At 51.1% G+C, this 27,403-nt stretch overlaps 2 protein-coding genes across 8 annotated transcripts in view; one reads left to right on the plus strand and one right to left on the minus strand.

Annotated features, from left to right (window-relative positions):
- Positions 1–693: 693 nt before the first annotated feature.
- On the plus strand, positions 694–18,374 carry PANK2 (pantothenate kinase 2). 2 transcript variants are annotated; one of them, XM_038135089.1, is made up of 7 exons: positions 694–1,179; positions 10,327–10,679; positions 11,803–12,056; positions 12,995–13,171; positions 13,411–13,534; positions 15,052–15,177; positions 15,855–18,374. In XM_038135089.1, exons 1-7 carry the CDS (start codon positions 969–971, stop codon positions 15,903–15,905), a joined length of 1,296 nt encoding a protein of 431 aa, XP_037991017.1. In that variant the 5' UTR covers positions 694–968; the 3' UTR covers positions 15,906–18,374. The 2 variants fall into 2 exon arrangements, with proteins under 2 accessions (XP_037991017.1, XP_037991018.1); XM_038135090.1 differs by having other exon boundaries at positions 902–1,179; positions 10,327–10,536.
- Positions 18,375–19,739: 1,365 nt separating this feature from the next.
- RNF24 (ring finger protein 24) overlaps positions 19,740–27,403 on the minus strand; it is a 29,352-nt gene continuing 21,688 nt past the window's right edge. For all 6 annotated transcript variants that reach the window (XM_038135097.1, XM_038135096.1, XM_038135091.1 and 3 more), the window contains 4 exons: positions 25,565–25,607; positions 24,654–24,695; positions 22,582–22,661; positions 19,740–21,065 (listed from right to left, as the gene is read on the minus strand). In XM_038135097.1, the coding sequence (XP_037991025.1) occupies positions 20,927–21,065; positions 22,582–22,661; positions 24,654–24,695; positions 25,565–25,607 (304 nt within the window). In that variant the 3' untranslated portion in view covers positions 19,740–20,926. The remainder of the gene's footprint in view (positions 21,066–22,581; positions 22,662–24,653; positions 24,696–25,564; positions 25,608–27,403) is intronic.

The following is a 27,403-nucleotide window of genomic DNA, read 5'->3' on the forward strand; positions in this document are numbered from 1 at the left end:
AACAGGAGCTGTTATGTCATCCTGTAGTCTGGGAATCTTTGTTTTCCTTTTGAATTTTCATCCTCTTGGTTGTTGCTTACACCCCTCTTCACGGTTGCCTCAATTTTTCCACCACCAGGGGTTTTCCAGCTGTGCTTGTTGATAAATGCGGGATCGGGGTTTAAAGAACAGGGATGTATCTACACTAGAATTATGTCGGGATGTAAAGGAGAGCTGAGGATTTTAAGATCTTCGCAGGAAATTCTTCCTTGTGAGGCTGGGAGGCCCTGGCACAGGGTGCCCAGAGAAGCTGTGGCAGCCCCTGGATCCCTGGAAGTGCCCAAGGCCAGGCTGGACAGGGCTGGGAGCACCCTGGGCTAGAGGAAGGTGTCCCTTAAAAACGAGATAGTCTTTAAGGTCTGTTCAGGCCCGCCATGGTGGGTTGCAGACCGCCCCACGTTTATATGCATCGTCATCTGCGTATGCAAATCATATTCAAATAAGCACCATCCGCGCGGCCCAGCCCAGCCGAACCTACTGCGGTTCTTCCCCTTGGCCCCCCGCGTTGCCATAGTTACCCGGCTGTCAATCATCGCGCCTTCTCCCGCCCCACCCGGACAGCTCGCTTGATCATTGGACGGTTGCCTTGTCAATCTAGTCCCAGGGGAAGTCCATAGGCTAGAGCTGCCGCATATCGACCCGCCTCACCAGGGCGCACGCTTTTGATTGGGCAGCCACTCTTGTCACTCTACGCGGTCGACAGCAGGAGGCGGGCCCGGCTCCCCGCTGCCGCGCAATACCGGCCTTCCATTGGCTCATCCTCCTGTCGCTCTGCGCCGCGGGGGGCGCGGATTGGCGGCCGCCTCACGGGGTGTCCCGCCCCGCGGGGCCGTGCGGCGCAGGCGCGCCGGGGGCGGTGGCTGCGGCGGTGGCGGCTGAGCGGGGCCGGAGCGGGGCCGGGCGGCCCATGGGGCCGGGCCGCGCTGCCGATGGAGCCGCCGCGCAGCTGTGGCGATGGCGCAGAGGACGAGAAGAAGCCGCGGCGGCGGGGCGGCGGTGCGGACGCCGGACCCTCCCAGCTGCGGCGGCGAAGCAGCGGCGGCGCGGCGGGCGCGGACAGCGCGGCGGCTCCGCAGCCCCGCGAACGCGGCGGCTCCGTGAGCCGGCAGCGGCGGGACTCGGTCCGCAAGAACCGTCCGCGTGAGTGCGGGGGAGCGGGAACGGCAGCGAGGAGGGGGGGAGAGAAGTGGGGGGGGGGCTCAGAGGATGGGCGGGAGGGGCGTGGCTTATGGTAATGAGCGCGGTGGGCGGGGCCGCGGTGGGTGGGGTCGCGGGGGCGTGGCCAGGGGAGGTGGGGCCGGGGGCGACACCGGGGAGGGATGGGGACACCGGGACAGCCGTGAGATGGGCACGGCAGCGTGGGGACAGCACGGCATGGACACGGTGGGGTGAGGATGTGAACGGCGTGGGCAGGCTGGGGACAGCGCAGTGGCGTGATGCCATGGCCAGGCTGCCACACCATGGGGACACAGGGCGCTGGTGACTTGTCCAGCACGGCCGCTCTGGGGACAGCACGGCATTGACACGGTGCGGTGGAAATTGTCCAGCATCATCAGCTTGGGAACGGCTCTATGGGGTGATGGCATGGGCACGGCACGGCTAGTTTGGGGACAACGCAGTGGGGACACGGTGGGACAGGGACATGGACTCAGCAGGTTGGGCTGAAGGGTGCGACAAGCTGAACTCCAAGAGCTCTGGGAGGTTTAGGGTGAGGTGACACCTGCCTGGTGGGGCAGGACCTGGGATGGGGCTGTGGCAGATGCTGAGGTTCCCAAATTGGGGGCCTTGGATGGGAAGGAAGGGAAGGCAGCTGGTGACAGAGGGTGAGGAAAAGGGCACAGCAGGACAGATGGACGGATGAAGATTTGAGGCTCTGGGGCTGGACTGGTAACTGTGAAAGCAAAGCAATGGAGAGCAAAGGGAATAGTTTAAATTTTAGGAAGGAAGAACCTGACAGGTTTGACAGGAGCTGGACACAGATCAAACCAGGCTTTCTAAGGGAAAAAAAAAATCCCTAGAACCACGTTTGTAAATGTCCTACTGGAAACAGCAAAATGGATGGCAGCCTTCATTTTGGGAGCAGCAGGAGCTGCTGTGCAGGTGCCGTGGCTGTCCCTGACTTCAGCCATATTTGAGGAATAACCAAGAGATTATTCCTTGACTTCTGCTGGAGTCCTTCCTCCTGGAAGGAAATTGCCATACCCTGAAAATGAAACAGCCTCGGTGTAATTCCCTGGTACCTGCACAGCTGTTAGAAAGGTGTGAGAGAGGAATCTAGGCTGAAAACAGGATTCTGCTGCATCTCAGCTGTGGCTGGCAGTGCTGAGACACTGTTGTAACCGTATTTATGGGAAGTTTTAAGAGTCTTCCTGCTCTTTTTTATGATAGCTGGTGAAAAAGGCAGCTTCCCTTCTGCCCTTAATGTGGAAAACAGGAATAGAGGACAGCGAGGCTGGTAATTAGAGACTTGTTAAAAGGCTGCAGGGACATGAAGGAGATCTCTGCTATGAAAATGAGGGAGGACTCAGAGCTCTGTGTTAGGTGATAATTCTCTGCCTTGCTCGGGGCAGTTTCTGTGTTTTCTCTGGAAAATGTGGATTAAATTTGGATGGTGAGGGTGGCATGGGATATTTTAAGGAAAACAGGTGTTCTGGCAGCTTTCAAAAAAGGGTTTGGATGGAGTCTGGAAGGGCAGCATGGTGGAATTTGGGATTACAGTGTAGTCTGACTTTCCTAAATCATTCTTGTGATAAGTGAAGAGAAGTGTGCTGGAGCAGGCGAGCCCCTTAGCGGGGACAATGCCTGATGTGACAATCAGTCATGTTTTGGAGTTAAAATGCTCCATCCCACCTTAAGGAACACTCCAGCCAAAATGTAAGGAAAGCACTTAATGGGTGTGGGATCAAAAACGTCCTGCTTTAGCTCCCACTTGTCTGCTGCTGGCATGTGGCAAAGGAGCTGGGTGACCTTGAGGCTTGTCTTGCCTGGCTGTGCTGGCAGATGCCTTGGCAGATGAGCCCCACTTGCCCAGGAATGAAAGGATTTTGGCAGACTCGTGATCCTCCTTCCTCCTCAGCCCTCTGAGCCTGTAATGCACAGTCAGGGCTGTCTCGCTGCAGAGAGCGGGGAGGAGGATTGGGTTTGGGATAGATCTGAAATCAGCTCTGCACCCAGTATGCCAGCTGTGTGCCTTCATGCACTGCAGGCTTTTAAATTCCCTGGAAATCTAAATTCCCTGTTTGAGAGTGATGTGGAAGTGGTGCTTGGGGAGTGGATTAGGGGTGAAGGTGACGGTGCTGTGTTAACAGCTGGAATTGATCTTGGAGGTCTTTTCCAGCCTGAACGATTCTGTGAAATGTTTCCTGCTGCACTCCAGGGGCTTCACTGCAGACGCTGGGATTTTCTGTGTGCCCTGGCAGAAGAGGGAGGAGTCAAGGGCACTGCTGCTCTCAGGAGGGACTGGGAAGCATCCCTGAAAACACAAAATGGAGATTTGCTGAAGCTTTGGAGTGTTGCATTGGGAAGGGGAATCTGACGGGTCATTAGTGCAGGCAGACGTGTCATACACAAAAACTTTATCAGTTTCAGGAGCAATACGGGAAAATTCCCTTCTGGTACTGAATTTTCAGTGCCACTATTGAAATCCATACTTAAAAATTGGACTGGGAAGAGTCCGGGTGAGTAACAAGGATATTCCCATCATGGTTCTTAAGGGAGCAGTGGCTGTGAGCAGGGTGAAGTGCCAGGCAGAAACCTGATGATGGTCATAATGAGCAGGGGAATGTTTTTTTAATGAATCTTTATTTTATGAGAGGAAGAGATTAGCGTTTCAGTTCATCAGCTTTCCCCCTTTTCTCCTTCCTGCTCATCCTGAAATCTTGGGGTATTCAACAGAGGTGAATTTAGGTTATTTCCCTGGTGAGCAAAATGTGCTTCTCCCTTCTGCAGCTTGTTTGTTTGTTCCCTGAGAAAATATTATTTCTCTTCAACTGATCCCTTTTTTGGAAGTTTTAGTATCTTCTGTCAGGATCATCCAAAGACATAAAGGACGTATGACTTTAAATTTTCCATTTACAAAGTACCCAAGAAAAGGTAAAAATAAAATGCTGTTTTGTCACCTCGTTGGTAGTACAATATTTAAGCTTTGATGCTGAAATATTTTTTCTGGTTTGGAATGGTGTATGACATATGAATTCCTATCAGAGCCTGTTTTTAGGGATGGGAGGAGATGCAGACTTAGTGTCAATTTATATTAAATGCTAATGAATTGTATTTTTTTCCTCAGCTGTAAAATTTCTAGCATGGTGTAACACTATTAAAATATAATATTGAATATTTCAGAGTAAGCCTAGAGGTGCTGTCACGCACTGAACTAAATCATCAGACTAATCTTTTTAGCTCCTGATATAATTGGCTCAGAAGTTCAGGATCACTCTGAAATACAGCTCGAGCTGCTTGTTTTGTGATGAAAATCCACCATGGAGATCTTTAATTATATCACCTCTTTCATCTTGACAGTTCTGCAGCTTCCAGAATAAGTCTGTTAAGGGCTTTTTTATTTACACAGTGACCAATTTGATGAAGTAATTTACATATCAGATAAAGGCAATTTCTTTTTATTGCTCTGAAGATCTCACGGTCTGACTGCAAAAGGGATTCGAAGGGAGGGTGCAGCTCTTGCTGTGGGCACACAAAGTATCCTGGAGCTTTTCTGGAATTATTTAGTCAGACCTGTGAGCCCTTAACTTTGTTGGCAGACCAGTCTTTTGTTTGTTGCTGCAGATCCATAGATCTGCCCCTGAGAAGAAGGTTTGTTTTTAAGACAAAGAACTGTTTATATGAAAATACATGGAGAGAGCTGCTTTTAAAATTGCTCAAGGAAAGCAAAGCTTTGTCAGGCCAGTGGTTTGGGCTGGGAGGGACCTTCAAGACCATCTCATTCCACCCCCTGCCAAGGGCAGGGACGCCTTCCATTAGTACAGGTTGTTCCAGGCTGGCCTTGCACACTTCCAGGAATGAGGCAGCCACAGCTTCTCTGCCCAGCTCCCCGAGAATGAGCTTCACAGCTCTCATCCTCTAAAAAACAACAGTTTCTGTAAGGAGACAGATCACAGGAGGTTTGGAGCTGAGAGCAGAGGATTTCCTGCCTTTCTTGGAAATGCCCAAACACCCAAGGAGCACCTAAACCCTTCCCAGAAGGTGCTGGGCAGGAGGAGAGCCCAGAGATCCATACAGTGATGTGCTTCCCATGGCAGCCTCGGGATTTGCCATCCATCCCTTTGTTAAAGGAGACCTGCAAGGCTCTTCCCTCACCCAGAGCTCCAAGCAGCAGCAGGGAGAGCTGATGAGAGGCAGTGTTTGCATCTCCTGCTGGTGTCTGGTTATTCCAGCAGAACCTTCTGACTGAGCAGATTCAGCCTCGGGGATGCCCAGAGGGCTCCTGGATGCCAGCAGTTCTCCTGCTGCTCCTCGAGATCTGCAGCAGCTCTCTTGGAAAAATTGCTGCAGAGGCTTAAAAGGGAGAAATCTCTGGATGGCTTTCATCTGCTGGGAAAAAAAATAAATCAGTGTTTCAGGAGGAATCTTGGTGGCAGATGGTGATGGCGTTGATCCAGGAGAGCTTCCTCCTCCCTCCCTTGGATTTTTCTAGTTCTCAGACATGGAAGAGCTGTTGCTGCCCTGCATGTTCCTGTAAGTCTTAGGAAAAAATCCCCAGTTCTTCATGTCCTTGGAATAGTTTCCTCCTCTTGTTTGTGTGCCATTCCCCTTTCCTACAAAAAAAGGGTTTGTAGGGAAGTTTTGTCCCTGTAATGGATTGAGGTCTCCAACAGGTGTTACTGCATAGGGAATCCTTCACAGCCTGGGAAAGAAATACTTAATATTGAGCTCACATGCTTCTTCCTTGGATTCTTAACCTGTGGCTGGGATGTATATAATGAGGGCTCCATAATTAACAATCATTTGGGGTAAGATAATTACCTTAATAGTCTGTCTTTTGAATTTATCCCTGGTGGCTTCGGGAAGGTACAGCTGAGCTGCTGGCAGATGGAGAACACCAGCTGCTCAGCATGGAGCTTTTCCAGCTGGTGCCACAGGGAGGTGTGAGCCAGCTCTGTTCGGAAGTTGTGTCCCACCTCGGGGGGTTGGATTTGCTTTTTAGGGCCAGTGCTGAGTGGAGATAGTGACCCCTGAGCCCAGCCTGGCCACGGTTACTCCCAGCTCTGCTGGCATCATTCCCGTTTTCCTGTTCCTGGTGAGACAGATAGTGGATAACTGGTGTGGTTTAACTCCATGCCTCATGTTCTACCGAAATAAAAACTCAATTTATGTATAATAAAACCCTGAAGATCTTGATGGTACTGAGTTTGGGATGAAATTTCCAAGCAGCTGCTCTGTTTTTTATGACCAGGAAAGCTGCCTAAACTGATGGACCCAGTTGGTGTTTGCCCTGAAATCTGGGAGGTTTATGTTGCTGAGTGTAGGAGTTTGTGAGCTTCACTGGCAACTTTAAAACAAATATGTTATTTTACTGAAGCTGTGCATGTGCTACCAGCTGAGTGCTGGGGAGTGGGAGCCTGTTAGCCTGTGATGGAGCAGTCCCTGCAGCATTTTCAGCCATGTGGCTTCAGAGCATGGTGGTTTTGGATGTTTGTCCTTCCTGCTGCACATCAGTGAGGCTATCTCTGAGTCCCCAGCCTCTGCTCTCTCCCCATTTTTACCCCTGTGTAGCCTGGCAGAGGGAATGTGGGGGAAGATTGTTGTCTAAATGCAATGGTGGGGATGCTTTACAAAAAACCCCAGTGGACTCGGAATGCAGAAATCAAATGGCATGTTCTGACAGGAACAAATACATTCCAGAAATCATGGAATCGTGGAATGGTTTGGGTGGGAAGGGATCTTAAAGATCATCTGCTTCCAGTCCCCCTGTCTTGGACACAGGAACACCTCCTGCTAGCCCAGGTTGCTCCAAGCCCCATCCAGCCTGGCCTTGGGCACTTCCAGGGATCCAGGGGCAGCCACAGCTTCTCTGGGCACCCTGTGCCAAAGCCTCCCCACCCTCACAGGGAACAATTCCTTCCTAATATGTAAATGTCTCCTTTCAGTTTAAAACCTTTCCCCTTTGTCTTATCAGTATCTGCCTGTGTAAAAGTCCTTGGATTCCTCCTTCTCCCTCCCTCTTTTGGGCTGCCATTCAGATTCCTTTCCCTTTCATTCATGAAAAGTTATTTTTGTGTCTCTTCTTGTTTGAAGTAAATGCCTCTGAAATGGAGAGTGATTGGGGTTTGGATGTGTCTCCAAAAATAGAGCTTGCATCTTCTTTCAAGATTTCCTTTGGTGATGGTTGGGGGTGGCCTCTGTGGAAATACATAAAAATAACTTGGTGGATTAAAAATACTGTGGGGAGCTGCCAGTGCCAGCAGCTCCTGGGAGCTGGAAAGCTTTGAAACAGCCTGTACAGCCACCAGATAAATCTGCCTAGGAGAGAATGTGTCCTCCAACTTGTCAGGCTGCTGCCTGTGCAGAGATTGTTCCCTGAGGAGCCTGGCACGAGGGATTCTTGCTCCAAAGGGAGAGGAATGAGGGCTTCTCCATGTTCCACCCTTATCTGTTTGCAGATAAGGAATTTTACTAAAGATCCTCTTTTCCAAAGGAACTTTGGTAACATCTATGCTGGAACGTGTCCAGAGAAGGGACAGAGCTGGGGAAGGGTCTGGAGCCCCAGGAGCAGCTGAGGGGGCTGGGAAGGGGCTCAGCCTGGAGAAAAGGAGGCTCAGGGGGGACCTTGTGGCTCTGCACAACTCCTGACAGGAGGGGACAGCCGGGGGGGTCGGGCTCTGCTCCCAGGGACAGGGACAGGAGGAGAGGGAACGGCCTCAGGCTGAGCCAGGGAAGGTTTAGATTGGATATTTGGGAAAGTTTCCACCTCAGCAGAGTGGTCAAGCATTGGAACAAGCTACCTGGGGCAGTGTTGGAGTCCCCATCACTGGAGGGATTTAAAAGCTGTGTGGATGTGGCACTTGGGGATGTGGATCAGTGGTGGCTTTGGCAGTGCTGGGGGAATGGTTGGGTTTGTAGAGGTCTTTTCCAACATTTATGATTCCATTATTCAAGTTTATTTTCTAAAAGTTCCTTTTTTCCTTCTGGAAGCTACCATAAGGATTGAATCCTGCTTCCATAAGCCCTTACATGTGGCTACATTTTTCCCTTTGCTCTGGATCCTGTGCATCTCGTTAGCTCCAGCCTTTCCTTTAGCTCATTAATAGTGATATTAATCTGTTCCAGTTCCCAGCTCTAATCGCAGATTCCATCAGATCAGGGGCTTCTCTTGATCTTTTCCAAGAAGCTCATTATCCAACACAGCTGTAAATGTTGCTGGGCCTGACACTGATGCATATTTTGTACCGTGGGGGAATTTGACTAATAAAATAATCCAATTAGGCATTTGTTTTTGTCTCCCTGCGGCATCTTAGATTGCTTGTCTACCTCAGCTCCGTGTTGTAATTAGGGAACGTTTGTACATCCCTTTGATGTCAAAGCACTGGTGTTATCCCTGGCTCTGGCTCTGGTTCAGAACTTGGGAGAAGGAATAGCTGGGGATTAAACCTGCAGCAGGATCTGGCAGGGCTGTGGAAGCTGTCAGACCTGTGGGGAGAGATGTCAGTGTTGGAGTGTTGTACAGCAAATACCTGAACATGAGGGATCTCTGAACGGGAGCTGTGCTCATGTTAGAGGAGTCTCTTGTCAAAGACAGCATTCCTGAAAATGGAGAGACCACATGGGTCCTTAGAGAACTGAATCAATTAATTCAGTGAAAACTGTTTTCATAGAATCACTGGATGGTTTGGTATTGTATCTGCGGGGTTCCCAGATGAAGGAAGGAATGATGCATCTGACTCTCTATTTTTAGAAGGCTAATTTATTATTTTATGATACTATATTATATTAAAGAATACAGAAAGGATACTTACAGAAGGCTAAAAAGATAATAATGAAAACTCGTGACTCTCTCCAGAGTCCTGACACAGCTTGGCACTGATTGGCCAAAGAGTGAAAACAACTCACATGAAACCAATGGAACAATCACCTGTGGGTGAACAATTTCCAAACACATTCCACGTGAGCAAAACACAGGAGAAGCAAATGAGATCAGAATTGTTTTCCTTTTTCTCTGAGGCTTCGCAGGAGAAGAATCCTGGACAAAGGGATTTTTCCAGAAGGTGTGACTGTGACAGTTTGGGTGGGAAGGGACCTTAAGGACCATCAAGTTCCAACCTCCTCCCCTGGGCAGGGGCACTGGGAAGGTGCTCATGCTCTGGCTGTGCCATACCCTTGTCACGATCCGTCCTTACGAACGGGTTTCCTGATGGTTCATTTTACTGATCTCTGAGTGCAAAAACAACACAGTGGGGATTTCAGTATTAATCAAAAAAAATGCACTTTTTTATTGGATGACCACAACAAATATGATAGAGGGATTAAGGGAGAGAAAAAGGTAGAGAAAGAGTGGGGGAGAATATAGCTACCAAATGTAGAGACAAAGTCCTTTAGTCCAGTCCAGCCCAGGATCCGCCTGTTACGTTGGGGACATCTCAAAATCTCTAGCTAACTCAGAGGTTTTTATTATGATAACTGCATTGAAAATTGCAAGGGGGGGAAACAGATACCATAAAGAATAGATGTAACATGTAGTCCATGTTCTCAGCAGTAAGCGAGAGCCATTGTCTTCTTGGTCCAGCGATCAGGTAATGCTTGGCAGAATCTCGCTTTGGTCAGGTCAGCTCTCCCCCTTCCCCCTGTTAGGGCTTTCAGTCTCAGTCCTTGGGAGGGGGAGCTTTGATAAAGGGGTCTCATGTCTCAGACCTTGAAAGGGGGCTTCGTCTGTCTCAGTCCGTCCGCCACGATGGTTGAAAAGCAGATGAGGGATTCTTCGTGGGGGGACCATCAAAGGTTGCCCCAGAAAGACCATTTGGCCAAGAGGTGGGGGAAATTCCCAAGCTATTGGAGCAGGAACCATGAATCGGGCGCAAGCATTCAGGGCAAGTCGCTCCCCTTTACCAGGCTCAGTGTTCCATGGCAGCAAACACACCTGCAAACAACAGCCTGGCAAAGCAGCAGGGTTCTCAGGGTCTTGGTGAGCAACCACGTCAAGCAAAGCCAGAATTCCAACCAGGGTCTTTTTGGTGGTCCCAGTTTCTGTCCTTTCACGACGATCGTGAGGCAGATGAGAGAAACTTCGGACACAGACTTAAAACCCTGTCTCATTTTCTGTTTGTCTTCTCTCTCCAGTCTTTCCCTGGTTTGGCTTGGACATCGGAGGGACCTTGGTCAAACTGGTTTATTTTGAACCCAAGGACATCACGGCCGAAGAGGAAGAGGAAGAAGTGGAAAACCTCAAAAGCATCCGCAAATACCTGACATCCAACGTAGCCTATGGCTCCACAGGCATTCGGGATGTGCACCTTGAGCTCAGGGACCTTACCCTGTGTGGACGTAAAGGCAATCTGCACTTTATACGCTTTCCTACCCATGACATGCCTGCTTTTATCCAAATGGGAAGCGAAAAGCACTTCTCGAGCCTCCATACTACCTTATGTGCCACGGGAGGTGGAGCGTACAAATTTGAGCAGGACTTTCGCACAGTAGGCATTTTTGGCTTCTATACCATTAGGATCTGCTAGTGACGTTGCTTTGAAAGCTTCAAACTGGAAATCTTTCTCTGCACGCTCTAAAATTTCTCTAAATCTGTGTTTTGATGCTGTCCCTAACTCCAGTTCAGCTTGGCATGTGGAGTCAAGTTGGCATCTCCAAATTAAAACACTTCCTGCCCTGAATGTAACTCTAAAATTGTTCACTAATACAAGTCTTCCTCTCTATTTTTAATCTATTCTTGTGCTAATCTCAGTCTTTTTGTTTTTTTTAAACTCATTGCTGTCTTTCTCTTGCTTTATTTTCTTCCTTTGCTCACCTGGTTTCGTTTCTAACACCTGTGTGAATGAGCTGGTTGAGGTTCAGGCATATTTGGTGGGAAATGTAACTGTCAGGAAGTTCGTGGTTGGGGTTGGACATCATCATGTGGCTTCATTCTAAGTGGGATCCTCGTTCATGGTGAAAAATGTGTGATAAATATTTGTTTAGTCAGGGCTTGGAAAAATGCAAATAAAGAGGCTTTTAGAGAATCATTAAGGGTGAAAAGCCCTCTAAGATCATCAAATCCAGCACTGCTAAGGCCACCACTGACCCACGTCCCCAGTGCCACATCCACATGGTTTTAAATCCCTCTAGGGATGGGGATTCTACCACTATCCTGAGCAACACAACATTTCTGTTAACTTTTTCCTAATACCCAATTTTGTGTGGTCAAGGCACACATCCTTGCTTTTTTTTTTTTTTTTTTTTTCTTTCGATGCTCCTTTTGATGTGTTTTGTGGGATATTTTGGTCAAACCATGCAAATCCCCCCTCATTTTTCCTGGCTTTTCACACCAGTGCCTCAGCATCAGGGCCTAAATCAGGGCTGTGGGAGCTGCTGGAGTTCTCTCAGTGTCCATCTGTGGATCCAGATTGTTTTCCCCTGTTCCTCACCTGAGGGCTGCTGTACTTAGGAGTCCCTGTGCTCTCCTGTGCTCTGTTCTCCCTCAGCCTCTGCAGGGAGCATGGACATAGCTGGACTGAGCTGGCAGTGAATGCATTTTTCCAGCCCTGAGCATAAATATTTTAAATCCCTGGCTAATTTTCAATATTCCTCTTTTTTCCTTCTCACCAGATGGGTGACCTTGAGCTTTGTAAGCTCGATGAGCTGGACTGCCTCATTAAAGGAGTGCTGTACATCGACTCCGTGGGCTTCAATGGACACTCCGAGTGTTACTATTTTGAGAACCCCACGGATGCTGAGAGGTGCCAGAAGCTCCCGTTCAACCTGGAGAATCCCTATCCTCTGCTCCTGGTGAACATTGGCTCAGGGGTCAGCATTTTGGCTGTCTATTCCAAAGACAACTATAAACGAGTAACAGGCACCAGGTGAGTGCTGGGGGTTAAAGGGACTTGGATTTTAGGGTCTGGAGCACATTCCTGCTTTGAAAATGGCATTTCCAGGGACAAGTGCAATAAAGGTGGTGAGGGGAATGACCAAGCTCCTGCTCTTACTGCAGTTAACTCCCTGCCAAAAAAGATCCCTCCTGGAACAGAAGATGTGGATTTCATGGTCTGGTGTCTTTACTGCAGCCAGTCTCCATCAAAGCTGGGTTTTCAGTTGCTCTGCTGCAGGAATTTAAGGGCTTTATTTATTTCTTTTATGAGGTCTCATAGTTTGGGATTTTTAACAACTCTTGGCTTTGATCCAAGAAATCGAGATTTCCATCCTGACTTCCAGAAGTTGCTAGATTTTGGTGGAAGGGATAATGGCATAGCAGTCATTCCCCAGTTGCTGCCCATCCTAAAGATGTGGCTTTTGTGTCCTGGCAAGGCTGTAGAGTTCTGTGGCTTTGAGCTTTCCTGGATTCCCTGAAAGGCAGTAGTAGTAATGATAATGATAATAATTTTAAATTCCCTCAGTACAGTTTTGTTCTTACTAGACATTATTATTATTGGCATCTGTGTGCTGTGAAGTGAGCAAGACAGGGTTTTCCTCCAGCTTTTGGATATCTCTGCCCTGACACTCCAGTTATACCTCAGAACTAACATTTATTTACAGATTAACATCTCTGGATGCTGGGAAGAAAGTGGACAGTGTAACATAAAAATATTGAGGTCTCATTTCAGAGCATGGCATGTGCAGAAGGCAGTGAGGGATTCCTTACAGCCTGTAGGTCACGTGAGAGGAACAGACTTCAGGGAAAATGCTGCCTTTCCAAGGTGGTTTTCCCTAAAAAAGAGGTCAGGAAGGGGGTGACCTGAGCTAACTGGGATGCAGAGCTGAACAATCCAAGCTTTCATTTCCAATTTTGCTTTACTTGCAGCCTTGGAGGGGGAACCTTCTTTGGCCTCTGCTGCCTTCTGACGGGCTGCTCCACGTTTGAGGAGGCCCTGGAGATGGCATCCCATGGGGACAGCACCAAGGTGGACAAACTGGTGAGGGACATCTACGGAGGAGACTACGAGCGCTTCGGGCTGCCAGGCTGGGCTGTGGCATCCAGGTAATGCCCTGCCTGGGTCTCACGTTGGTTTCGTTCCCCCTGGAGATCCTGCAAGGATGAAAAACTGGATTTAGGTGCCTTAGGAGAGCAGCCATTCCTGAGAGGTCTAAGTTATGGATAGCAATGCTTTTTGAAGTTAGAAATCAGTCCTTGCAGATGAATCAGTTTGGTTAAATTAGCAGTTTCCATTTTCTCCTGGAATTATGATGGGACCTTTAACCCCAAAACTGTCTTTACAGCTTTGGAAACATGATGAGCAAGGAGAAGAGGGAATCTGTCAGCAAGGAGGACCTGGCCAAGGCCACTTTAATCACCATCACCAACAACATCGGCTCCATAGCTCGGATGTGTGCCCTTAACGAGGTATTTTGGGAATTCCTTCCCTTGCTCCCTGCCTGAAACAAAACCTGTGTGCTGCTGCCTGCTTGAGGAACGTGCCTCTCTCTGGGAGCAGCTCTGGGAAGCAGTGAGAGAGGAGGAAAGGAGGGATAGGGGGTGTAGGGGCTGGAGATCTTCTCCTGTGCTGTTTCTACTAGTTGCTCTGGATTTCTTGGCCAAGCCCCATCACTGCCACGGCCTTTGCTGCATCTTTGTGCTTTCAGCTTCTTTACAGTGCTGCCTTGTTGCATTCATGTCAAGCAGCATTGTACAGGGCTATGAAAGAGCAGAGACATGCTCTGCACTCCATCCTGAGCCTGCTTCCACGGGATGGGCTGATGGAATCCAGCATCCTCCTGACTCCTCTGGCTCTGCAGCCAAAATGAGGCAAGACATGTCCTGAACAGCCTTGCTCGTAATATATCTGCTAATTCCTTGCTCTGGAGCTCAGCTGATTGAAAAGAGGATCCTGAATAGTTCAGGGGAAGTGTTAGTCAGTGTGGGGAGGAAAATCCACAGAAGGATATGAGTGAGGAGCAGGTAAAATACTTGATTTGATTCCTCAGAAAGAGGAGGAACTGAATTGTTTTCGTGTTGGAGAACAAGAAATCTTCAGAGCTTGGATCAGAACTATTTCAGGATGGAAAAGTAAGGCTGGAGGTCTGGTTTAAATCCAAAATAATCACGACTTAGTTGGTCTTTTAAAAATTGTCTTGGTTATGGGCTCCTGATTAGTCCCCCCCTTCCCCCCAGTTTAACAGTAGAGTCACTCAGCTGTCTCATGATGGATCAGAGGCCAGAGCTGGGAGGAGGGCAGGGGGAGGTGGCACTTGATGATCCGTGTTCCCAGGCAGTAGAAGGATTTGGTAGGAAAATCAGCTCTTCTATCCAAATTCCTGAGTTAGAAAGGCTGTGGTTTGGCCTGGGAATTTCTGGGAGAGTCTGAGGAGGAGGGTGGCTTAAAATGGCCTGGTCCTTCTTTTTGATAGAAAGAATTGTGTGTGGTGTTCTGCACATTCTGTCAGACACTTTCAGCAGGAACTTAATTCACAGAATTTCAGAGCCATTTACGTTAGTGAAGTCCTTTGAGATCATCCAGTCCAACCATTCCCCCACCACTGATCCACGTCCCAAAGTGCCACATCCGCATGGCTTTAAATCCCTCCAGGGATGGGGACTCACCGTGGGCAACTATGCCAGGGCTGGATAACTCTTTCAAAGAAGAAATTTATCCAAATATCCAATCCAAACCTTCCCTGGCCCAGCCTGAGGCCGTTCCCTCTCCTCCTGTCCCTGGGAGCAGAGCCTGACCCCCCCAGCTGTCCCCTCCTGTCAGGAGTTGTGCAGAGCCACCAGGTCCCCCCTGAGCCTCCTTTTCTCCAGGCTGAGCCCCTTCCCAGCTCCTGGGGCTGCAGACTGTTCCCCACATGGGGGTTTCATAACTGCAAGCAGAAAATAGAATTTAGCCTTAATATTCCTTTTTTTTCCCTTAACACTTGCAGAACATCAACCGTGTGGTGTTCGTGGGCAACTTCCTTCGGATCAACACCATCTCCATGAGGCTGCTGGCCTATGCCCTGGACTACTGGTCAAAGGGACAGTTAAAAGCACTTTTCTTGGAACATGAGGTAAAATTCCTTTTTAAGATTTGTCTCATGGCAAAATACAAATCCTTGGAGCGCTCTGGAAAGAGCCACGTGGAGCTCTTGGGTGCACACAGTGCAGGAGGAGCTCAGGGCTTTGCTGCTACTGCCACAGCTTTATTTTATTTTCTGTTTTATCATGTTTATGATAAAACATTTTATCATTTTATATGTACAACTCCCTGTAGTTGTATCTTCCCCCTCTCCTTTATATGATGTTAAAATTATGCTGTATGTGTAATAGCCTGGAGAAAGGAAGGCTACAGGGAGACTTTCCAGTGCCTAAAGGAGCTCCAGTAGAGCTGGAGAGGCGCTTGGACAAGGGCCTGGAGTGACAGGACAAGGGGAATGGCTTCCCACTGCCAGAGGGCAGGGATGGATGGGATATTGGGAAGCAATTCTTCCCTGTGAGGGTGGGAGGCCCTGGCATAGGGTGCCAAGAGAAGCTGTGGCTGCCCCTGGAAGTGTCCAAGGCCAGGTTGGACAGGGCTTGGAGCAATCTGGCATCGTGGAAGGTGTCCCTGCCCATGGCAGGGGGTGGCACTGGATATCTTGAAGGTCCTTTCCAACCCCAGCCATTCCCTGATTCCGTGGGCATTGCTGTTCCTGCGTCAGGAAGCACATTTCATGGATTTTCACTGGATGTCCCATCTTCTCCTCAGGGTTACTTCGGCGCGGTCGGTGCTCTCCTGGGACTCCTGGACTCAGCCTGACTCCGTGCAGGATCTGTGTTGGACCTATGGATTCAGGGCACTCCCTGGGCCACTGAGCCCGTGCTTTGGGGGTCGCTGAGCCCATGTTTGGTGTCACAGCCCCCACTGAGGCTGTTCCACTGTGGTGGCCTGTGGGGATGGGTGTCTGGAAGAGCTGAAATCCATCTGGGATTACAGCACGGGTTTGTTCCAAAGGATGTGATCGGAATACACTGGCTGGACATGGGGGTGTATGGGAAGGTCTGGGGGGCATTTCAGTCCCATGGAATTCCCCTTTTTAGGGGAATTTTTGTAGTTTTACTCCATGTTTAATGACGGTGACAAAGCAGAGCAGGGGCGCTCTGCTCTTTCCGCTGGGATCCCTTGGAGTGCCAAGTGCCCAGGTCAGTTCTGTGTTCACAATCAGAGGTTCTCCATGCGCTGGAAAACGGTCTGGGAAAGGGGAAGAGCATCAGCACAGCCCTGGTGTGTGTGACTAACTCCCTATGGCCCGCTGGATCTGCGCTGGGACACAGCTGTGCTGTCACCAGCCTTTATTTACCCCTGTTCCACGTGTCCTTGTGTCTGTCCTGGGCATGGAAGGTTCAGCACAGCCCGGGCCTGTGCCTCAGGGTGAGTCCCGTTTCAGCCTCCAGCCCTCAGCACCCTCTGGGATGGTGTTGGGTGCCAGTCAGCCTCCAGCCTCGAGATCTAGATTTGAGGGTGGAATAGGGATATTTGTTTGTCTGGGGTTTTCTCTCTGTTACCAAAGAGACGCTTTTTCAGTCACACTTGGATCTCTGTAATAGTCCATGTGACATTTCCCATGGCTGCACTCCTGTCGTTTTGGGGGAATTCTCCCCTTTCCATGCATGCTGTACTCCCTCTTTTCCCTGTGCATGCTGAGCAGGATACTGCAGTGGGGAGCCCCTGTGGAAGTTGCACCCTGGGGATGGGGGTTTGGAATGGATCCTGCACGCTCAATAAATGCTCTCTAAAAGGAACGAGGTATCTGCACCTTCCCTGGGGATGGGAGCTCCTGGAGACACAGCTTTGGAAGTGCTCTGGCTTCCCAGCAAGCAGCTCTCTGGAGCACAGGGAAAGCTGTTCAGATCCTTCAGATCAGGTCATGGTGTCAGGGTTTATCCCAGGCTATCAGAATGACCGTCACCCTGATCCCACCACACCCTTCCACTCCTTGTTTCTTCCCAGAGAAACCAATTTCCAGTTTTTTTGGATTTTTTTCCAATTCCAATTTTTCTCAGATTCCCTTGTGAGCCTGGCTGGAAGTGCTGGACAGCCCCGAGCTCTTCCCTGCCTTATGAATCCTGCCCAGCTCTGCCCGTTGCTGTATCCTGAGATCTGAGCACTTCAGGGTGGGTTCCTTGTGTGGCACCTCCCTCTGAACAGGGAGGAAATTCAGAGGGTGTTCTTTGCTGGGGAGATCTGTGAGCTGGGATTCTGGACACAGCCAGGGATCTGATCACAGGAAAATCAGGGGAAAGAACGCAGGGCTCCTGTGGAGGGTGATCTGTGCTGGCTGGGGAGGAAAATGTTTGTTTTTCCTGCAGCCTTACACAAGTTCCATTTGTGTCCTGGTCCTTGTTCCACAAGGGGGTGCTGGGCAGGTGAGGGCTGGAAGCAGGATCATACAGCTCAGGGAGTGCTTTGGGTGGGAAGGGACCTCAAAGCCCCTCTCATTCCATGGGCAGGGACATCTCCCACCATCCCAGGGTGCTCCAAGCCCCATCCAGCCTGGCCTTGGGCACAGCCAGGGATCCAGGGACAGCCACAGCTGCTCTGGGCACCCTGTTTGGGATCAGCTGAATTCAAGTTCTCATTTATTCCTCACTCCTTGTGAAATCACAGGAAGGCTCCCAAACTCTCCGTTAAAAACATCTCCATTTCCAGAGTGCTGACTGAAGGGTCTCTAGCCTCGGCTCTTGCTGTGCCGCCTACAGTTCACCACACGTGCACCTGGCTGGCCTTTCACCCACCCTCGCAGCCAAAACTCATGGAAAAGGCACAGAAACTTGGGCTTTTTGGAATGTCTGTGTGCCTGGCACCTGTGTGGCTCCTTGATGAACAGGTTAGTGACAGGCTGGGCTGGGGAGGGTGTAGGAATCCTTCAGATCCACAGGAAAAAGCCTGGATTGATTAAGCACAGCAGCCTTGGGAGCAGAAGCCACCTTGCAGTGGTTCTGCTGTGGAGAGCTGGGAAATCTCTGCAGGGCTGGGAATTCCTGGCAGCGATCCCAGAGCCTGATCCCCCCCAGTCCCTGCCCCAGGCACTGGCGTCCCTGGGCTCAGCATCCTGCAAGTGTTCACTTCCTCACTCTGTGCATGAGCCTGTGTCACTCCTTTTTCTCTGGATTTTGGAGTAGATCCAGCACCAAAGTTCCTGGCTTATTGTCCATTCCTTTTTTGTAAACTGCTTGATTTTTTTTCCTTCTTGTATAAAATACTAGTTATTTTTTTCTATGCGTCAAACCCTTTGTTTGCTTTATGTCTCGTTCTCAGAGCTCCAGTGCAGCGGGGTGGATGTTGGTGGGAATGAGCAGGAATGTGCTGGGGAAATTTGGGTTGACCCCACTTGGTTTTTAGCTCATTGAAAATAATCGTTGGCAGTCCTCGATCCTGCATGTTTCAGTTTCTGGGAATAAGTTGTATTTCAAAACATTGTAAAAGAGGGGGAAATTTTTTTTAAAAGCATTAATTATTCTGGGGAAACTGCAGCGGTTCTGGCTTTGATGGAAAACTTCATTACTGCTAATTGATACAAAGGGGACTGGGGGGGAGGGTGCAGCATCAATCCAGAGCAGGAGCTGCGGGGTGGGAACACCAAAAATAACTGTTCTGTGCAGCTGCGGGGGATCCAGACTTTGTCCCAGCAGGGGGAAGGAACCCAGCGAGCTCATCATCCCAAAAGAGGCTGCAAGGGCAGCACAGTCCCTGTGGATCCTTCTGGAGAAGGTGAACAGAACGTTCAGCTGGAGGGCAGGGAGAGAGGGGATAATGGGAAGGAATTCTGCCCTGTGCGGGTGGGGAGGCCCTGGGATGGATTTCCCAGGGAAGCTGTGGCTGCCCCTGGATCCCTGGGAGTGCCCAAGGCCGGGCTGGACGGGGCTTGGAGCAGCCTGGGATGGTGGGAGGTGTGCTTGGCCACGGCAGGGGGTGAAATGGGATGGGATTTAAGGTTCCTGCTCATCCGCAGGATTCCGTGCTTTGGGTGCTGTCCAGGTGGATCCGGCACTAGAGGGCAGCAGCCCCGCAGCAGGGATGGGGGACAGGGACGGCGACAGCGGGACGGGACACGCGGGAGTCCCGCCTCCCCCTTCACACCAGGCTCCTGCCGGGACCCCAGCCAGGGTGACCCCGGCTCGGCCACCCCCATGGGCACAACCCCAGGGGGCTTCTGCACCCGCCTGGTGAAGCCTCGAGGAAGAGGAGGAGTGGAACAGAGTGAGCAGGGAACGGGGCTGGAGCTGCACCCCGGAGATCCCGCAGCGCTGAGCCGGGAGCCGATCCTGCCCCGCCCCGCGGGAGCTCGGCATTAGGGGTTTGGGCCGGGATTTGGGAGGAATATCCTCCCCCCAAGCAGGGAAGCTCCCCTGGCTCCTGCACAATCCCCCGTGGCTGGGGGTTTTGGGGTGCTCTGCAGCCAGCCTGTCCCATGGGCTGCTGTCCCCATGGGCTCTGCTCTGGGACAGGGATGCTGCTGCGGCAAGGGGACACGGACAATGTGACCCCAAACCCGCCCCTCTTCCGGCCCTGTGGCCCCTCCCCTGCTGGGGACATCCCCAGGGTGACAGCGAACAAGGGAGGGGGACAGACCCCCTGCAAACACACCCCCGCTTCCAAAACCTGCTTTTATTTACATTTCAAGTCAAATCACATGCAAACTCTTGGTTGTTTTTGTTTGTTTTTTTTTTTTTTTTTCTTTCCTGGTTTTTCCTTAAGAAGAGTGTGATTAGCAAAAAAGACGCATTATTAGAATTTTCAAATAGCAATTAAATATACAAAAATAGAGCTTACAAAAAACCAAACAAACAGAGGGAAAAAAAAAAAAACAAAACCAAAAACCAAACCAAAACCAGCGAATGTTTTAAAAAATATTCTGCTGCAGAATTTGTAGTGTACAAACACGTCTATGAGGCTCCACGCTCCATAAACAGTCCCGGGTTTTTTGGGAGGGGGGACGGCACCAGGAGCCCCCCAGCCCTGCCCGGGAAAGCCGCTGCCGTGTAATACTGACACCCCCTCCCCCAGCCGGGAATGCGACTGCTGAGGACGGCAGGGGACACCCAAACCCCGCGGTCGGAGAGGCCAGGGGGTGGCCCAGCTCCCCCAGGCGCTGAGGAGGGCTTTGGGTGTTTTGGCAAGGGGAAGCGCTGCCCAGGGAGCCCCGGGGCCCGGCTGGAAGCGACGCGATGAGATCCCCAAGGCCGGGGTTTCTGCCTGCCCCCCACGCCGTGGCTCTCGCTGCCCCTTCCAGGAGCTCCGGGCCCCTGAGGTAGCCGAGGAGGAGGGGCAGCCACCCTGGAGAGGGTGGGGGAATCCAAACCCGGGAGACCCCACACGGCCACCACCGGGGGTGACACCGGGTGCCGAGGGGACACCCAGCTCCAGGGGCGAGACCCCATTTCCCGCTGGGAGCCGCAAAGGCAAAGGAACCGAAGGCGAAGAGGAGGGAGCAGGAGCCGGCCGCGACGCTCGGGGTCCGCCCCGCGTTCCGGGCAGGAGCTGCCGCGGCTCGGGGCCCTGGCGCCGCTCCCGGAGGTCGCTGGGTGCCACCGCGCCGCTCCCGGAGGTCGCTGGGTGCCACCGCGCCGCTCCCCGGCGGCCGCGGGGCTGGAGGAGGGAGGGAGGTGCTGGAAGAAGGATGTCGTGCCGAGGACGCCGAGTCCCCTCCTGGTCCTGGCGGAGGTTCCGAGGCCAGGCTTCATCCCGGCGGGATTCGGGGCTGCTCAGCTGCGGCCGAAGTGCTTTGGTTGTGTCCGAGCGCCGCGGGCGGGCGCGGGCCGGGCCCGGCCCGGGAGGGACTATACGATGTTCTGGGAGCCGGGCAGCGGCCCCTGCGGCGGGCCCGGGTCCGGCTTCCCGTGCAGCTGCGCCAGCTGCAGCACCGGCATGTTACACAGGGGACACACCTTCCGCACCTCCAGCCACTTGATGAGGCACCTGCGGACACGGCGACACGGGGCGTCAGCGATGGGGACACACGTGACATCACTGGGGACACGCCTGACATCACTGGAGACACCTGACATCGATGGGGACACGCCTGACATCGGTGGGGATACACCTGACATCACCGGGGGCACACCAGACATTGACGGTGACACAGCTGACATCACTGGGACACAGCTGACGTCACTGGGGACACAGCTGATACAGATGGGGGCACACCTGACACCAGTGAGGACACGCCTGACATCACTGGGGACACACCTGATGTCCGTGGGGACACTTGACATGGGTGGGGACACACCTGACATCACTGGGAACACACCTGACATTGGTGGGGGCACACCTGACATCACCGGGGGCACACCTGACATCACCGGGGGCACACCTGATGTCCGTGGGGACACTTGACATGGGTGGGGACACACCTGACGTCACTGGGGACACACCTGATGTCACTGGGGACACACCTGACGTTGATGTGGAGCTGTAAAAATCCCCCCAAGCCCCTTTGTTGCCCTGCCCTGGAGCGTTGCTGCTGCCCAGTTTTTAATTCACCATTTGGGTGCCTTTATGTTTTATTGGGATTTTTTAGGGGGTTCTCTGTGTTTATATACAGGGATTTTGTATAGATATGTTTTAGATATAATTTATATTTATAGATAATATATTTATATTTATATTTATATTTATATTTATATTTATATTTATATTTATATAATAGGGATACAAAACTGCCTACACCTACCAAAAATAAACAAAATATATGCATAAAAGATGTCTGTGAAATTATAAACACAGAATCTGTAAATATTATAGCAATAATCCATAATCATGTATATAATGTGTATGGATAAATAAAAATAAAAGTTATGTAAATAACTCTGATATAATCATACTATTATGGATTTTATGCATTATATATAATTTTATGTTATAATATAATGTAATCTATATTATATATAGATATATATAATATATACAGTATATATAGTGTATATATACTGTATAGTGTATATATAAATGTACAAATATATAAAAATATAAATACAAATATAGTATAAATAAAAATAAAAATAAAAATAAATATAAATAAATATAAATATATATAAATATAAATAGTGTATATAAACAGAGAATATAAAAATATCTAATATATAGTAGGATATGATGTAGTTTTAGCATATAGTATATTATACAGTACTGTTATATAAAATAATATTATTATTATTATTATAAATAGTAACATAAATGTTAGTGGGTTTGCTCTATATAAACCACAGCTATATAAAATATCCATATTTACATTTTTCATGGAATTACAGACTGGCTTGGAAGAGATCCATGAGGATCACCAAGGCCAAGTGCTGACTCAGCACGGGGCATCCTACGAGCCACCCCCAGCTCCCCAAAGTGTGACTCAGTTCTGCTGCTGCTCCACGTGCCCCAGGTGACCCCAGAGGGGCTTTTCCTGCCCCTCCTGCCCTGGGATGGGGTGGGACACACTTACTTCCTGTGGAAGGCATGTTTGCAGGGACAGATGCCCAGCTCGTCCTTGGGCTTGAACTCCTCCAGGCACACGGCACAGATCTGCAGGGGGTGGGATGCACAGGGAACGTCAGTGCAGCTCAGGGAGCAGCATTTGCCAATAAAAACTACCAGATGGCTAAAGTAATGGAATTATGGAATGGTTTGGGTTGGAAAGGACCTTAAAAACCATCCAGTGTCACCCCCTGCCCCCTGTGGACACTTCCCACATCCCAGGGTGCTCCAAGCCCTGTCCAGCCTGGCCTTGGGCACTGCCAGGGATCCAGGGGCAGCCGCAGCTGCTCTGGAAGCACTTCCCTCACCACCCTCACAGGGATGAAATTTCCCCAAAAGCCTTCCCAAGTTTTTTTGCCCAAGCTCCTGGATCGCAGGCTGAGGCTCAGATCTCCCTTTGCTGCTGGAAGGGACCATGGAGCCTCCAGGGAACAGCCCCAGAGCTGGGATGTGTTGGAGGTTTTAGGGTGCAGGGGGATGGATCCACGCTGCTGCCCGGTCCCTGGGGCTGGCTGCATTCCCAGGGACACCTCTGGGAAAAGGCAATGGAATTGGTGCCATGCCTGTCCCAGGGCTGGGAAAGCTGGTGGCTGTTTTCTCAGCCAAAACCTCCTTCACCCTCACAGCCAATTCCTGCTGACTCATTTTGGATATCCCAGGGGATTTTGGGTATTCCTGGGTGGTTTTCCCTGGATCCCTCCCTGGCCTGGGATCTCTCAGTGCAGCAGGGCCAGGTGCAGCTGTTGGGGTCACACATCCTGAGCTCCCCCAGGGCCTGGGAGAGGCAGAGTGATGGGAAAAGGGGAAAACCAGAGCCAGAGCCAGGGAGGGAAGAGCTGGGTGGGAGCTCTCCCTCCGCAGGGCTCCGGGCAGCCGCCCTGTCATGTTGGAAAATTCCCACCCTGTCCTCTGCTTTCCAGAAACGCTGCCTGCAAATGCCAAATGCAAATGCCCAAAATGGGATCTTTTTGAGCTGAAGATTTTCCAAGTCCCAGGGAAGAGCTTGAACAGCTCTGTCCTCTTCCCCACAGAGGCCTCGCTCTCCCCAAAAGCTGGGAGAGCTGCAGACAGCTGGGAACAGAGGTGGAGGAGGAGGGCTGAGCTTTATTGAGGCCATTCCCGGCTCTGGCACGTTCCCAAATCCCTCCTCCAACCCGTTTCTCACCCCAGGAAGTGCTTTGAAGCCTGTGTGCCACAAAAACCCCTCTGCAGGTCGGTTTAAAGGGAGTGATCAGAAACAGGGGCCTGCAGCAGGGACTGCTCACAACCCCGGGGCCCTTGGGATTTACCCTGGGGGCTGTGGGAAGTGGAGGGTCGGGATAAAACGCGGGATGGGCTCTGCCCAGGGGATTAAAATCAAATAAAGAGTGGTTTAGAAACAACTGGAGCTGGTGCTGAGCAGATGAGCAGCCTCGTGCCCGGATGTGGGTGGGCATTTTTGTTATCTCTAGAGGAATAAATAAATCAATCCAGGCCGCGCTTTGACGTGGGATTTCTGCAGATTCCTGCTCAAATTCATCAGGAAAAATGGGCTGTGAATAGAAACGCTCAGCCCCCAAAAGCCTGGAAGGCCATGGAGATAAAGGAAGGTGTTTGAGCCCCCGGGGGGCGGGGAGGGAGGAGGGATCTGCCTCTTGCAGGAGCCGGGGGAGCGTGTTTATCCTGATCTCAGCTTTCCCTGCCCAGGGCTGTGCTGGGTGTTGTCACACCCCGACGGTGGCGGGGCCAGAGGGGACGTCTCTGCTCAGGGACGCTGTTTATACACGGCCCAGACTGCCTCGGCCTCTCCTTATCCACGGCTTCTTATCACCGTGATAAGAAGAACACAATAAAAAACAATAAAGATGCAGGAAAAGCCAAGGGGAGCCAGGAGGAGGGAGAGGGTTTTATCCAGGCTTTTGCAGAGGATCTTTCCCCATTTCCAAAGCCCAGCTGGCTGCCCGCTCTGCTCCCACTGGAGTTGAATTTGGGGGTTTGCCCCCTCCCCAGGGTGAGGAAGAGGAGGGAGAGGAAGCTTTTGTTGCCCCAGGATGTGCTCACCTCATGGAGGTTCAGCTCCTTCACCTTCTCCTTGAGTATGACCTGCAAGGCAAAGAGCTGGGGTCAGGAGAGAGCTTCTGCCATCAGCATTCCCAGGAAAGATCTCCACAAAGGCATCCCACTGAGTGTCCCAGTAGAACTGGAAACCCCCCAGTAAACCCAGCACAGCCAGGGAGCACGAGGGGCCCCGTGCAGGGGCAGGAGGAGGGGAAAGATAAAACCACAAGGACCAAATCCAGGAGGTTTCCTCTCAGACTGAACCCTCCTGGGCTATCACTTCATTTTCCCTCCATCCAAGCCCAGCACCTGGAGAGGGCTATAAATGCAGGACAACTGTGTGCCTTCAGCCCGACTCCATCCAGCTTCCTGCACAGATCAAGGGGTCAGAGGCAGAAAATCCCACAAATCCTGGAGAAAACGGGACGTGGAAGCAGCAGCAGCCTGACACCCACCTCTGAGCTGTGTTAATTTGAACTGGTGGGTGCAGGGAAGAGCTGGGCTTTGCATGGAGCTGCTCCCTGGAAAAGCCCTGTGGCTTCAGGGATTTGGAGCAGCCAGGTCCAACCCTGGGAGCAGATCCAGACCCCACAAAATCTAAATTTGGTGACTGGGGGAGTGATGGCATCACTGCTGTGCAGTGGGGGAGGCTGGAGAGGTGCTCCAGAGGTGGAGATGTTCCCTCCCTAAGGACCTCAGTGGAAAATTGGGAGATTTGTGGATGAGCAGGTGAGGGATGGTCCTGGGGGGCCCAGCTGGTAGGGGACAACAAAATCAGCAGGGACAGATTGGCCTCAGTGTTACAACTGCCCTTTGAGGGCCAGAAAGCTCCCAAGGAGAGGAACAGCGTGAGGAAAATTAATGGATTTGGCACTAGGGGGAAGGGGGAAAAAAAAGTTAGAGGATCATCTCACCTGTTTGTAGGCGTAAAGCTCTTTGTGTGCCTGATGCCTGAGCCTGCAATGAAACCAGGGAGAAACGTGAGGTCAGGCAAAAAAAATCAGGATTATTGTAATACCTCAAACATTCCACTTCCCTCCTTTCCAGCTTTAACATGTCATATTTTACATTTTTTATTTCAGAAATGAGAATGGCCACAGGAAATGACACGTTCAGGCAACATCCAGCTTTCCCTGTCGCTGGCAGGGCAATGTCTCCATCCCAAAACACACAACTCCTCCCTTATCCCTCTTTTGACCTCCCTGATTTTCCATGCAGACATCAACCACATAGTTAAGATCAGAAAAAGTGGGTGAGGAAATCACAGTCTGCCATAAATCCCCTCAGTTTCCAACCACTTCTGAGGGCAACAACTCCAACACTGAAGGCAGCACCGTTTTCCAAGGCATGGGGGCTCAGACCTGAGGAAAGCCCTGCTCCCCCTCCAGCAGGGACAGGGAAGGAGACCCTGCCCAGAGGTTTCCCACCAAAGCCCCCATCACGCTGCTTGGGTTCCTCAAACTCAGCTTTATCCTCAATTCTAAGATCAATCAAACCACATCCTCTCAGGGAGCAAAGTGAGAGATGGAGATGAATGGGATGGGCCTGTTCCAAGAACACCGGCTGCAGCGGGAAGTCCAGCAGGAGTTTTAGGCCACAAGCAAAGTGCTGGTTCCATCCCCTCCCTGCCCAGCCTCCCCTCTGCAGAGTCAGAGCCAGCAGAGCACTCCACAGGCATCCTCTGGCTGGAGAAACCCATTATGCTCCTAAAATAAATACACTTAAAATTAAAATAACCAGTATTGCCTCTCATTACCAGACATGGCATTTAATAAAGTGCTTGGAAAACTTGGGAGGGAAGTCCCCAGGGCTGAAGAGCTGGGCAAGGACTTTCAATACAGAGTCAATGTGTGGCTGCAGGGCTTGGAGAGCCATAGGAGTATTTTCCCCAGTCAGCCCCAAGTGATTTCAGATGGGAAACCCCCTCGCCTGGAATTTCTATTCTCCAAAAATATTTTGAGGGCTGTCTGCAATTCCTGACTGCTTCAACCTGAGCTTCTGGGGGTTTTCCAACCCTGCCACGCTGCAGTGGGGGAGTTATAAAAATGAGATGGAAAAGTATTTCCTTATGCCTGCCACCCTCCCCCAAAATGCTGTGGGCCTTAGAAGGTGAGGGATGGGTAAAAATGCACTTCAATGCTGCAGGGAGAGATGCACAAAGCTCCTGAGCCCCAAATTTCACAGGGAGCCATCCCTCCTGCTCCAGCAATGCTGCCTGGCAGGAACCCGCCTGCGGAACCATGGAAAACACTGCAGCAGGGAGGAGGAGGAGGAGAAGAGGAGGAGGAGGAAGAGAAGGAGGAGGAGACTGGGGTCTCATCCCTCTGGCAGTGACCCTGAACAGAAACATGAGCAGAAGATGCAGGAACAATAGAGGGAACAGGATGAAACCGGCCCGATCGGCAGGGATCCGGCGCTGGGAGGGCGGTTATGAAACCCAGATGGGGAGAAGCAGGGCATGAGGCTGGAGAGCACAGCCAAGGGAAAACTCACCCAGAATGGGAAGCACCATCCCTCTGCAGGGACCACTCAGTGGCCACCAAGGGTTTGGCCCCCATGAGCCAAAGCCACTGGAGCACCCTGGAGCAGTGGTGGGGAAGAAGCGACCAGCTGGCTGGGGATGTGCCGGGAAGCAGGGATCTGCAACGCCCTGGGCTGGTGCTGAGCTACACAGGGAGATTTTCCCAAAAAAAACCCAAACCTCCTCCCTGGAGGATCTGGGAAGCAGCACGAGCACATCTGGTGCCGAAGCG

Source organism: Motacilla alba, chromosome 4, assembly GCF_015832195.1.
Source record: "Motacilla alba alba isolate MOTALB_02 chromosome 4, Motacilla_alba_V1.0_pri, whole genome shotgun sequence".
In the NCBI taxonomy this organism is placed as follows: domain Eukaryota; kingdom Metazoa; phylum Chordata; class Aves; order Passeriformes; family Motacillidae; genus Motacilla; species Motacilla alba.